General features: G+C 45.8%; 1 protein-coding gene across 4 annotated transcripts in view; it reads right to left on the reverse strand.

Moving 5' to 3' along the window:
• Positions 1 to 13747, reverse strand: part of LOC109909644 (brefeldin A-inhibited guanine nucleotide-exchange protein 1) — a 97885-nt gene that overhangs the window by 19397 nt on the left and 64741 nt on the right. For all 4 annotated transcript variants that reach the window (XM_031796679.1, XM_031796678.1, XM_031796677.1 and 1 more), the window contains 10 exons: positions 12732 to 12966; positions 11895 to 11994; positions 11630 to 11769; positions 11422 to 11530; positions 4531 to 4732; positions 3362 to 3473; positions 2258 to 2463; positions 1897 to 1981; positions 1357 to 1522; positions 305 to 585 (listed from right to left, as the gene is read on the reverse strand). In XM_031796679.1, the coding sequence (XP_031652539.1) occupies positions 305 to 585; positions 1357 to 1522; positions 1897 to 1981; positions 2258 to 2463; positions 3362 to 3473; positions 4531 to 4732; positions 11422 to 11530; positions 11630 to 11769; positions 11895 to 11994; positions 12732 to 12966 (1636 nt within the window). The remainder of the gene's footprint in view (positions 1 to 304; positions 586 to 1356; positions 1523 to 1896; positions 1982 to 2257; positions 2464 to 3361; positions 3474 to 4530; positions 4733 to 11421; positions 11531 to 11629; positions 11770 to 11894; positions 11995 to 12731; positions 12967 to 13747) is intronic.

A 13747-nucleotide genomic window follows, 5' to 3' on the forward strand; every position in this document is an offset into this window, starting at 1 on the left:
ACTTATGTCATGCAATAAAATGCTAATTAATTACCCTAAAAATCATACAATGTGATTTTCTGGATTTTTGTTTTAGATTCCGTCTCTCACAGTTGAAGTGTACCTATGATAAAAATTACAGACCTCTACAAGCTTTGTAAGTAGGAAAACCTGCAACATCAGCAGTGTATCAAATACTTGTTCTCCCCACTGTATGTGTTGTGGTACATTGTCCCTGCCAAAAAAACGTAAGAAATACAATACAATAATATTTGGGAAACACACCATTTGAACACATACAGTGTTAGCGTGCTAACTAGATTACCTGTATGGTGAAGATGCAGGCTATCCGGATGGCAAAGCGTATTCCCTCCAGACAGAGAAAAGCCACCTCAGTGTCGTCACAGTCCTGGAGGCCCACACTGAAGGCTGCTAGGAACGGGGTCCAGGCCAGCTTGAACATGGGTCTGACATGCTCCAAGTGTGTGGCGCTGGTGAAGGGAGCCTGGACGTGACTGACAGCCTCCATCAGGGCCTTGGCTGTCTTAGCCATCTGCTCCATCTCTACATTATACAGCAGCCGCCTCTGCTTCTCACTGGCCACACCTGATCCAGGAACAAAGGTAAAGCCAAAACATCAACAAACAGTCTCTGCTTCTTTTGGCTACACCTGAACCAGGATCAGATTAAAGGCTTCCTCCACTTAGCTTTTGCCTATATTTTCAGATCAGTGCATATCATAGAGGAGATGAGAGGAAGACACTTGAACAAAAGCAATAAGGCCCAAGGGGGTGTGGTATATGGCCAATATACCACGGCTAAGGGCTGTTCTTAAGCATGACGCAACGCGGAGTGCCTGGATACAGCCCTTAGCCGTGGTATATTTGTCATATATCACAACCCCCCGAGGTGCCTTATTGCTGTTATAAACTGGTTACCAACGTAATTAGAGCAGTAAAAATACATGTTTTGTCATACCCGTGGTATACGGTCTGATATACCACAGCTTTCAGCCAATCAGCATTCAGGGTTCGAACCCCCCAGTTTATAACTGAAAATAATCCACTCATAAACTTTCTCATTGAACAACAGAGACTATCTCAAACTTTTCCACAGATCAGTAATACAATCTAATCAAACTATATCTTAATCCCCTTTATATCTCTTTGATTGTTATGAGAATTCTATGATCTCCACAAAGATATCAGATGACTCTCGTCGGATACATCTAAAGCTGATTACTTGAGAAAGATCCATTACGCCACAAAATAGGCATTTCACATCTTGACGTCTGAACAAAATCATATTTGACACGCTCAATTTCAGTCTGTAATGACACAGTTGTGCTGGCAGACACAGAGGAACAGAGATACGCACTGTGCTTGTTGGATTTCAGAGTAATTTCCTTGGTCTCCTTCATAGCGATCTTCTTCCCTGCGATCTCGTCGTAGATGGCAGACAGATATTCCTCCGGTAGATCCTTGCTGTCGTTGATCCCTCTGTTCATCTTGATGTATTGCTCTTTAGTCATCTTGTTCTTCACCTTTGAAAAGTTAAATATGAGATGTATTACCATAACCATACCCTGTCTGTCTGCCAGCATGTCTGTCCGTCTCTCTCCGCCAGCCTATTTGTCTGCCTGTCTGAATGCGTATTTGCCTGTCTGTCTGCCTGCATGTCTGTCCATCTCTCTCCGCCGGCCTATTTGTCTGCCTGTCTGAATGCATATTTGCCTGTCTGTCTGCCTGCCAGTCTGTCCGTCTCTCTCCGCCGGCCTATTTGTCTGTTTATCTGTCTGCATCAGCTAGCATTGCTTTCCATGTGTGTCTGCCATGGATAAATGTCTGCTAAACGCAGCTGAGGTGATTGTTTCTGTCAGTTCATCTTCCCAGAAACTGTCTCCGGCTGCGGTCTTACCTGCGGACTATGAAGGTCTGTTGTCAACATAATGATTGAGTAGGCAAGGACGTACGCAGTGTCTGCACTCGCAAACTCAGTTTGCCTGAAGAGAGGAGAGAGAGAGGAGAGAGAGAGGAGAGAGGAAGGAGAGAGGAAGGAGAGAAAGAGAGAAAAGAGGATAAACATAGAGCTGAATAAAGAATTGATGCATTTGTGCGAGACAACACAGATATTTAGTGAATGCACTGACTTGATAATAGAGAGCAATCTGACTCCTGGCATTCAATGTCCTTGAATGTGCTTGACATCACAAATGAAGTCTTCTTCTAAGTCTACAAATCCACAATACCAAGACTAGTACACTCCACTCCACACTCACCCCTGGTTGCATTCTAAGTATCTCGCAGCGAATTTCTCCATGAGCCTGTCAATCTTCTGAGCCTCTCCCGGGAGACGGAAGCCCTCGAGGAACGTTCTGAGAGCGTAGACAAAGTCCTTGCCTTGGAAGTCCATCTGGTCCACGTAGGCATACATGACCTCTTTATTGAAGCGATCATTGTCCCCCAGGAACTCGCCCACCTGAGTCTGAGAGGTAGGATGTGAGAGAGAGCAAGAGAGAGACAGAGAGCGAGAGAGAGACAGAGACAGAGACCGAGAGAGAGAGACAGAGAGAGAGAGAGAGAGAGAGAGAGAGAGAGAGAAAGAGAAAGAGAGAGCGAGGGGGCAGAGAAAGGGAAGAGGTCGATGCAATGACATTGAGTTCAATCAATAGATATTGAGTGTTATAGAAAAACAGCTTACTCGCTTGACTCTTTAATGCATGTGCTACACATTGGAAGCCAATTAACACATATTGTCCTAACAAGCATCTCCTTTCCCTCAGAAGCACAGCCAACTGAGAGGAAAGGACTATGTTCTCTCCCAGTGCTGTCAGACTAGTCTCTCTGGCTATCTGTTTGAGGGCCTCTTGTTCCAAAGCAGATGTTATGAACACACTTTAGTGCCGATTATCACCGAACCGAACCCCCCCGAGGCCAGCCAATCAACCGGGAGAGTGCTTCACTCGTTAAAATCTAAATTGATGTGCGCTCGGTGGAGGACGTAGGAATCCTCTTGGAGTGGGATGATAATGCTGGCAGTTCAGCATTAGGAGCTAAGAGCCTTGGTGTTTCTATGGGATGGATGTGTTCTGCTCTGGGCCTGCAGCTGTGTGGAGGCCGGATGAGAGAGAGAACTGTGTAAACCCAGAGATTAATGAGCTAGAATGGGTATTCGTGTATTTACCACCCAGATCCCCTATTAGCTGTTACATTCGCAACAACCACTCTACACTAGTAAATCACAATGGACAGGTTAAAAGGTGAAAGGTTCAGAGAGCACAGAGCTGAATGAGGTAGAGTGGGATTATTTGGATCCACACAAGTCAAATGAAATGCAGATAACTGAAGTAGATTGGTTAAACAGATTTAAAAAGGTTCTTTACCGAGTCCAGCCTCTCCTCCTGGTGCAGGAACTGAGCGAGGTCCTCCGGGGTGGTTCCCAGCATACCTTGCTCCTGGAGGTACTGGACACCCCTCTTTGGTTTCTTGTTGAACCTGACCACGGAGCAGAGAACAGAGACAGTGCTACAGTATGCTTACTACAGTATGCTTACTACAGTATGCTTACTACAGTATGCTTACTACAGTATGCTTACTAAGGTGGAGAAGGAAGTTGCCTTCCAGAGCCATAGTCTATAATTTATATGTTGTCCTAATTACATTAACTAACTCATTCATAATTGGCAAATTAATCAAATCAAATCCAATTTATTTATATAGCCCTTCGTACATCAGCTGATATCTCAAAGTGATGTACAGAAACCCAGCCTAAAACCCCAAACAGCAAGCAATGCAGGTGTAGAAGCACGGCATTGCAGGTGTAATCAATGGCATTAATTGATACATTAAGTGCCAGGGAGAAATTAAACCTAGGACAACAAACAGGACAACTTCCCTCACTAGAAGGACTTGAGTTGTGCACCCCTGGGTGTGAATATATTCAGCTGTCTATACAGGATAAGATGAATATATTCAGCTGTCTATACAGGATAAGGTGAATATATTCAGCTGTCTATACAGGATAAGGTGAATATATTCAGCTGTCTATACAGGATAAGATTAATATATTCAGCTGTCTATACAGGATAAGGTGAATATATTCAGCTGTCTATACAGGATAAGATGAATATATTCAGCTGTCTATACAGGATAAGGTGAATATATTCAGCTGTCTATACAGGATAAGGTGAATATATTCAGCTGTCTATACAGGATAAGATTAATATATTCAGCTGTCTATACAGGATAAGGTGAATATATTCAGCTGTCTATACAGGATAAGGTGAATATATTCAGCTGTCTATACAGGATAAGGTGAATATATTCAGCTGTCTATACAGGATAAGGTGAATATATTCAGCTGTCTATACAGGATAAGGTGAATATATTCAGCTGTCTATACAGGATAAGGTGAATATATTCAGCTGTCTATACAGGATAAGGTGAATATATTCAGCTGTCTATACAGGATAAGGTGAATATATTTAGCTGTCTATACAGGATAAGGTGAATATATTCAGGTATACAGTATAGCAGCACTAGTCTGGCTTACAGGTCGATGCCCTGCTCGATGATCTCCTTCTGTTGTTTGAGAACCTCAAACTGCTCTGGGTTGTCTGTCCCTGACATCTGTGTACTGTAGCTCCCGATGCCCGATGAGGCTGTGGAGTCCAGGGAGTTGATGCTTCCGTAGCGGTTGATGGTCTCTGGGGCCTTCGTCTCATTGGTCTCCTGCTCCGAGGGCTTCTCCTGACCTGGGGAGGGAGAAGAACATTGAACAATCAATGGTCTGATAGAGATGAGTAAAAACCGTAGTTGGTGTTAGGACCCCAATCAGCAATCAGCAATCCAGCACAGCCAAGCAAGCCAACACTAAACGTTTTCAATTGAAACATACAGTACCAGTCAACAGTTTGGACACACCTTCTCATTCAAGGGTTTTTCTTTATTTGTACTATTTTCTATATTGTAGAATAATAGTGAAGACATCAACACTATAAAATAACACATACCGAATCATGAAGTAACCAAAAAAGTGAGATTCTTCAAAGTAGCCACCCTTTGCCTTGATGACAGCTTTGCACACTCTTGGCATTCTCTCAACCTGCTTCATGAGGAATGCTTTTCCAACTGTCTTGAAGGAGCTCCCACATATGCTGAGCACTTGTTGGCTGCTTTTCCTTCACTCTGCGGTCCAACTCTTCCCAAACCATCTCAATTGGGTTGAGGTTGGGTGATTGTGGATGCCAGGTCATCTGATGCAGAACTCCATCACTCTCCTTGGTCAAATAGCCCTTACACAGCCTGGAGGTGTGTTGGATCATTGTCCTGTTGAAAAACAAATGATACTCCCACTAAGCGCAAACCAGATAGGATGGCATATCGCTGCAGAATGCTGTGGTAGCCATGCTGGTTAAGTGTGCCTTGAATTCCAAATAAATCACAGACAGTGTCACCAGCAAAGCACCCCCACACAATCACACCTCCTCCTCCATGCTTAACAGTGGGAACCACACATGCGGAGATCATCCGTTCACCTACTCTGCATCTCACAAAGACATTTTTTAACCAAAATTCTCCAATTTGGACTCATCAGGCCAAAGGACAGATTTCCACCGGTGTAAGGTCCATTGCTCATGTTTCTTGGCCCAAGCAAGTCTCTTCCTTATTGGTGTCCTTTAGTAGGACCCCCTTGGGTTGTGCCGTGGCGGAGATCTTTGTGGGCTATACTCAGCCTTGTCTCAGGATGGTAAGTTGGTGGTTGAAGATATCCCTCTAGTGGTGTGGGGGCTGTGCTTTGGCAAAGTGGGTGGGGTTATATCCTTCCTGTTTGGCCCTGTCCGGGGGTGTCCTCGGATGGGGCCACAGTGTCACCTGACCCCTCCTGTCTCAGCCTCCAGTATTTATGCTGCAGTAGTTTATGTGTCGGGGGGCTGGGGTCAGTTTGTTATATCTTCTCCTGTCCTATTTCTCCTGTCCTACTTCTCCTGTCCTATTCGGTGTCCTGTGTGAATCTAAGTGTGCGTTCTCTAATTCTCTCCTTCTCTCTTTCTTTCTCTCTCTCGGAGGACCTGAGCCCTAGGACCATGCCCCAGGACTACCTGACATGATGACTCCTTGCTGTCCCCAGTCCACCTGGCCATGCTGCTGTTCCAGTTTCAACTGACCTGAGCCCTAGGACCATGCCCCAGGACTACCTGACATGATGACTCCTTGCTGTCCCCAGTCTACCTGGCCATGCTGCTGCTCCAGTTTCAACTTCCACCTGACTGTGCTGCTGCTCTAGTTTCAACTGTTCTGCCTTATTATTATTCGACCATGCTGGTCATTTATGAACATTGAACATCTTGACCATGTTCTGTTATAATCTCCACCCGGCACAGCCAGAAGAGGACTGGCCACCCCACATAGCCTGGTTCCTCTCTAGGTTTCTTCCTAGGTATTGGCCTTTCTAGGGAGTTTTTCCTAGCCACCGTGCTTCTCCACCTGCATTGCTTGCTGTTTGGGGTTTTAGGCTGGGTTTCTGTACAGCACTTTGAGATATCAGCTGATGTACGAAGGGCTATATAAATAAATTTGATTTGATTTGATTTGAGTAGTGGTTTCTTTTCTGTAATTTGACCGTGAAGGCCTGATTCACACAGTCTCCTCTGAACAGTTGATGTTGAGATGTGTCTGTTACTTGAAGTATTTATTTGGGCTGCAATCTGAGGTGCAGTTAACTCTAATGAACTTATCCTCTGCAGCAGAGGTAACTCTGGGTCTTCCTTTCCAAAATTCTTGAAACGTTCCAGATTGACTGACCTTCATGTCTTACAGTAATGATGGACTTTTGTTTCTCTTTGCTTATTTGTGCTGTTCTTGCCATAATATGGACATGGTCTTTTACCAAATAGGGCCGTCTTCTGTCTTAAATATTATTCTACAATGTAGAACCCTGGAATTAGTAGGTGTGTCCCAACTTTTGACTGGTACTGTTTTTTCATCAATCTTTTAGCCAGTAGGGGGGGGTTCAGCCTTGAGTTTCTAGATCCAGGTCTCTGGGGAGTTCAGCAATAGTGGGAGGGACACTGCACTGCTGAGAGAAAGACAACATGATGAACCAGAGGCTTTGTCTGGTGGTATATTGTCTGCACACACACACATTTCCTACAAGTTTGACATTTCCTGCAAAAGTGCGATCAAATGAAGATCGTACATCTGTGCACACGCACAACAGACAATAAAAAGGTCAGTTATCTAATAAACAAGGCAGGCTGCAGATGAAGCAGTATACAGTATGTGTAACATGGAGGTAGTGTTGTGTAACACAGAGGTAGTGTTGTAACATGGAGGTAGTGTTGTGTAACACGGAGGTAGTGTTGTGTAACACGGAGGTAGTGTTGTGTAACATGGAGGTAGTGTTGTGTAACATGGAGGTAGTGTTGTGTAACATGGAGGTAGTGTTGTAACACAGAGGTAGTGTTGTAACATGGAGGTAGTGTTGTGTAGCATGGAGGTAGTGTTGTGTAACATGGAGGTAGTGTTGTGTAACATGGAGGTAGTGTTGTGTAACATGGAGGTAGTGTTATGTAACATGGAGGTAGTGTTGTAACATGGAGGTAGTGCTGTGTAACATGGAGGTAGTGTTGTAACACAGAGGTAGTGTTGTAACACGGAGGTAGTGTTGTGTAACATGGAGGTAGTGTTGTGTAACATGGAGGTAGTGTTGTAACACAGAGGTAGTGTTGTAACACGGAGGTAGTGTTGTGTAACATGGAGGTAGTGTTGTGTAACATGGAGGTAGTGTTGTGTAACATGGAGGTAGTGTTGTAACACAGAGGTAGTGTTATAACATGGAGGTAGTGTTGTGTAGCATGGAGGTAGTGTTGTGTAACATGGAGGTAGTGTTGTGTAACATGGAGGTAGTGTTGTGTAACATGGAGGTAGTGTTGTGTAACACGGAGGTAGTGTTGTGTAACATGGAGGTAGTGTTGTGTAGCATGGAGGTAGTGTTGTAACACGGAGGTAGTGTTGTGTAACATGGAGATAGTGTTGTGTAACATGGAGGTAGTGTTGTGAACATGGATGTAGTGTTGTGTAACATGGAGGTAGTGTTGTGTAACATGGAGGTAGTGTTGTGTAACATGGAGGTAGTGTTGTGTAACAAGGAGGTAGTTCTGTGTGTGTAGCCTGAGGGGACAGGGTGGTTGTCTGGCTGTAAGAGACATTGTACGTTGGTAAGGGATCTAATTACCCATCGGAAACTCTCTAAAACATTCAGGACACCATCAGGGTAATGTGAGCTGGCAGTGTGCTTCCTCCACTCAACAACTTCATAGAGCAGAGCACATGGTAGAGGAGGAGGGTGGCACAGCCAGGGTAGAGGAGGAAGGTGGCACAGCCAGGGTAGAGAAGGAGGAGGGTGCAAAGCCAGGGTAGAGGAGGAGGTTGGCATAACCAGGGTAGAGGAGGAGGTTGGCATAACCAGGGTAGAGGGAGGAGGGTGCATAGCCAGGGTAGAGGGAGGAGGGTGCACAGCCAGGGTAGAGGAGGAGGGTGCACAGCCAGGGTAGAGGGAGGAGGGTGGCACAGCCAGGGTAGAGGAGGAGGAGGGTGGCACAGCCAGGGTAGAGGAGGAGGAGGGTGGCACAGCCAGGGTAGAGGAGGAGGAGGGTGGCACAGCCAGGGTAGAGGGAGGTGGGTGGCACAGCCAGGGTAGAGGGAGGAGGGTGCACAGCCAGGGTAGAGAAGGAGGAGGGTGGTACAGCCAGGGTAGAGGGAGGAGGGTGGCACAGCCAGGGTAGAGGAGGAGGAGGGTGGCACAGCCAGGGTAGAGGAGGAGGAGGGTGGCACAGCCAGGGTAGAGGGAGGTGGGTGGCACAGCCAGGGTAGAGGGAGGAGGGTGCACAGCCAGGGTAGAGGAGGAGGGTGGCACATCCAGGGTAGAGGAGGAGGATGGTGGCACAGCCAGGGTAGAGGAGGAGGAGGGTGGCACAGCCAGGGTAGAGGGAGGTGGGTGGCACAGCCAGGGTAGAGGAGGAGGAGGGTGGCACAGCCAGGGTAGAGGGAGGTGGGTGGCACAGCCAGGTTAGAGAGAGGAGGGTGGCACAGCCAAGGTAGCAAAACTCTCTTCAAAGTTTACTAGTTCTAATCACATGTACAGTATAACCAGTGGTGTTTTTTCCCATATTGTACACAGAGCTGACTTAAAAAACTCAAAATCTATCCAGAACCTACAGCGTTTGAAAGCAAGTAACATGAGATTATGAAAGGTAGATAAGGCATCTAAATAACACTCACAGTACTAGTCACAGCCACCGTAGCCCCCTCCACACTCTATCTAGGTCCCAATGACCCCTACTGTTGCAACAGCAACCAGTCTACCAAACACTCCACACCTTTCTTCCATTACCTGCTCTTCCTGTGAAGTCAGCCAACCAGAGAACAAAGAGGAAAAGACCGAAATTAAGAGAAAGTGGAGAGGTAATATCTATGTAATGATGTAAAAACACGTTTTCAGAAACACAATGCAATAGCTGAGCTACAGTATCTACATGGAAAATTGCATAATTAGGATGCACTTTCACTGACTCAGAAAAACATATTTTGTTTGAAGTAACCTAAAAGCGTAGGAGACTAGTCACAGCAGCCAATACCAAGACATACGGTCTACTTCGGCATGGTCACTAAATGAGTTGGCACTAGCTGTATGGTGACTTCAGCATGGTCACTAAATGAGTTGGCACTAGCTGTATGGTGACTTCAGCATGGTCACTAAATTAGTTGGCACTAGCTGTATAGTGACTTCAGCATGGTCACTAAATGAGTTGGCACTAGCTGTATGGTGACTTCAGCATGGTCACTAAATGAGTTGGCACTAGCTGTATGGTGACTTCAGCATGGTCACTAAATGAGTTGGCACTAGCTGTATGGTGACTTCAGCATGGTCACTAAATGAGTTGGCACTAGCTGTATGGTGACTTCAGCATGGTCACTAAATGAGTTGGCACTAGCTGTATGGTGACTTCAGCATGGTCACTAAATGAGTTGGCACTAGCTGTATGGTGACTTCAGCATGGTCACTAAATGAGTTGGCACTAGCTGTATGGTGACTTCGGCATGGTAACTAAATGAGTTGGCACTAGCTGTATGGTGACTTCGGCATGGTAACTAAATGAGTTGGCACTAGCTGTATAGTGACTTCAGCATGGTCACTAAATGAATTGGCACCAGCTGTATGGTGACTTCGGCATGGTCACTAAATGAGTTGGCACTAGCTGTATGGTGACTTCAGCATGGTCACTAAATGAGTTGGCACTAGCTGTATGGTGACTTTGGCATGGTGACTAACCCTAACCCCTGTAGCAGTAATGCTGTTTGTTAGTTCTGCTGCCTTCCGTGACTTGGTAGAGTTAGCTCTCTGAGTGCCAGAAGGTAGCCTGAGGCTAGCCTTGTAGAGATCCTCTCTAGGGGGATATGTGGGGATATCTGGCACCCCTCTCAGAGCCTCTACTTCCCTGCTTCCTTCCTTGCCTTCGTTAAAGCTCTCTTTCCCTCCCATCATTAGAGCCCTCCCTTCCTACTTGGTTAAAGGATCGAACAGGAATGATTCCTCTCAGCTCATTCTGAAGCAAGCCAGGGGTCTTATCCAGGAGCACTGACAGAGGGTCTGTCTGTCGCACCATGGCTTTTCCTCATCAGCCGGTTCAGGGTATTGAGTTAGCCTGCCCTGCCCTGCCATATTAGCCTGCCTGTATTGTATTAGCCTTTCAGTGCTGCTGAGGGAGAGCCTGTCCTGTCAGGGTCTGACTGGGCTAGCCACACTGATGGATGCTAGCCATTGATCTCTTTCTCAGGGTCTGTGCTAGCCATAATGATGAACGCTAGCCTTCTCTCTCAGGGTACAGTATTGAATTAGCATTCCCTCTCAGGGTCTGTACAATCTGTAGGCTACTGATGAATGCTAATGGCTAGTCTTCTGTCTCAGGGAATATGCTATAGCTGTATTGATGAATACCACTCTTCCCTCTAACCCCAGTTAACCCTAGTGATGAACAGTAGCCTCAGGCAGGTTTGACTGAGAGTAAAGCGTTGGCCGTCTTCCCTTTGCTCATAGTTTTACCATTCTACAGGAAAAGGTAGATAAGCACAATATGCCTCCATGCATCAGCGGCTATAAATATGGTAAATACACACTCTAGGGTTCCACCATTGCTGATATGGAGAATTGAAGTTCTAGGATGTGGGAAGTCAGAGTGATGTAAGTGGAATATATCAAATACACTCCAAATAGTGGAGGACTCCAACTGTGCATCCAAACCCTTTGATCCTCCACAAAGGAGCACGCAGAACGGTGCACTTGAAGAATGGCTAAACAGTTTTCCTCAGGATCTAAATCCAACCCAGAGGCACACCTCTCCCCACCAGCCTCAGGGTAACTGAAGTTTGGTAACTCTCTTACCAAGGCTGGTCTGGGAGTTGGGGTTGACATACTGGTCTTTACTCCACTCTACCATACACTTCAAGATGGACACCAGACACTCCAGGCCTTTCTTCCTCAGGGTCAACTCCTGGTGGGAACAGAGAAATGTTACATCAACTTTAGAGCAATATACATGTACCAAATACACAAAGAAATACACTTTTCTTTAGCCATTGGTCAGTCTTACTTGGAGTGGTGTTGTGCCGAGCTCGTGGCCTGCCCGGCCCTGTGCGATCTTCGACAGGTCATTCACCAGCCTCTCAAAGATATTAGCAGCATTCAAGTCACAATCATAATTCACATAGATATCCACCACACCCTGGGCATCTGAGGGAGGAGACATGAGGGACAGTTGGTACTTGACTTGTAATTGACGTTGATGCACTGTACCACCGAGAGCATTTCAAAATGACACCACACACACACACACACACACACACACACACACTCACCTGCACATATTCTGGTGAGGGTCTGTATGACCATCCATTTATGGTCGTAGGAGCTTGTGGACGTCTCCAGAATGTACAGGAAAATCTCCTTGAAGAACACCTGCGCAGCAAAACAAAACCGTGACAGTTAAAGATGAGGACACAAAGAGGCCGAGAGGAGAAAAGCTTCATGAATCTTCATTTAGAGAACTATCCACTGTAACAAAGCCATGAACACATACATCTCACTGCAGGCTGACCGCTCAACTATGAAATCATAACATCTCAACCAACAACATCTGTCTCCGGAAAATACAATGATTTCCTTCATGGCCACAAACAGTCGCAGGTAGATTAAGTCATCAACTTCAGCATGAGGAAATATTACAACCAGACCACTGTGGAAGTGGACTACAAATCAGAAGCAACAGCTAACAGGTAATACTGAAACTCAATCGCACGGAGACAGAACTACATTACTGTGCCCCTCTGATAAACTTCATCTCCCATTAATCATCTGTGTCAGGTGCCTGCTGTATTGAGAGCTGAGAGGTTTACAACATTGGGAGAGGGAATAGGAGAGATTGGCATTTGGGGATAGGACAGCTATTCAGCGACAGAACAGAACAGTGTCTCGGCCTGCATGTTGATGGGTTTTCAAGTAGGACAAGAAAGGAGGAATATTAGAAGCAATATGAAAGAGGAATATATGGTTTGTGACTTTGGGGAGGAAGATAAATACTATTTGGACTAATAGCTGGTCAGGTAGCTCAGTTAGTCCCCCATAATGGAACAAAAAAACTAAATCAGCAGCTTAATCTTTTGCGACAGAGGAAAAACCTAAATGTAGGTAGCTACCTCAATCTGCATCTTGAGGTGGGTCTTGAAGTGGGAGAGGAGGGTGAGGAAGATGGAGAGCGAGAGCGAGAAGACCTCTGGGATGGAGGAGACGCCGTTCTTAGACAGCGCCACACACAGGTACTGCTTGATGGCGTTGATGAACATCTCGTTGGTCTTGAAGACGGGCCCAGCGTTCTGCAGGATGGACAGCAGCAGCTGGAGGGACAGCACCTTGGAGCGCAGCTCGTGGGACCTGGCAGGAGACCGAAAGAGGCATCGATTCAGACTTCTAACATTCAAGTGCAACAGGAATAAGAATTCTTTATATGTTCAGTAGCCAAACATTGTCAAACGTTGTAGATAGAAATGCCATGAATAGAGCCTATGTGACTCATTCTAAATGTCAGAGATGTTTGTTCCAGCATATTTATATCTGAACGTTCCAAAACGTTGTGCCTGCTGAATTTTCCCTTGATTTATACCATATGCCATCAATCAGCTTAATATGCACATGAAGTGACCCCTGATAATGTATTTATTATTGTGGGATGAAGACAGAGATCAGGGGTGGACTAGGACCAAAAATGGCCCAGGCATTTCTAACACACCGGCCAATTCTTTTTTCTTGAGGCCCCTACACTGGCCCATTTTCCCTTGAGGATCCCATTATTAGCCAGATAATTATAATTTTGCACAACAACAAGAAACAACAAGTTATTCAGGCTCTTAGGCCGAAATGCCAGATGGCCAGCCCACCCCTGACAGAAATGCATCAATAACAGGTGCTCTGTGAGACACCATCTGATTCATCAGTTATTAGCAGCACTTCCTGGTTGACCCACAACTGACAGAGAATCCTAATGGTCTGGTGGCAGTCAGGTGATCTGGGGATGTCCGCCTAATGTCCACCTCTATACTAAGAGCCTGACCTAGCGAGATGAGCTGGAGCTGTTTTCCTTTTTCCAATAACATTTCCAATTATAGATCTGCACATACAAACACCATATGTTACAATGTAGAGAAGGCATATTTCC

Source organism: Oncorhynchus kisutch, linkage group LG18, assembly GCF_002021735.2.
Source record: "Oncorhynchus kisutch isolate 150728-3 linkage group LG18, Okis_V2, whole genome shotgun sequence".
Lineage (NCBI taxonomy): Eukaryota > Metazoa > Chordata > Actinopteri > Salmoniformes > Salmonidae > Oncorhynchus > Oncorhynchus kisutch.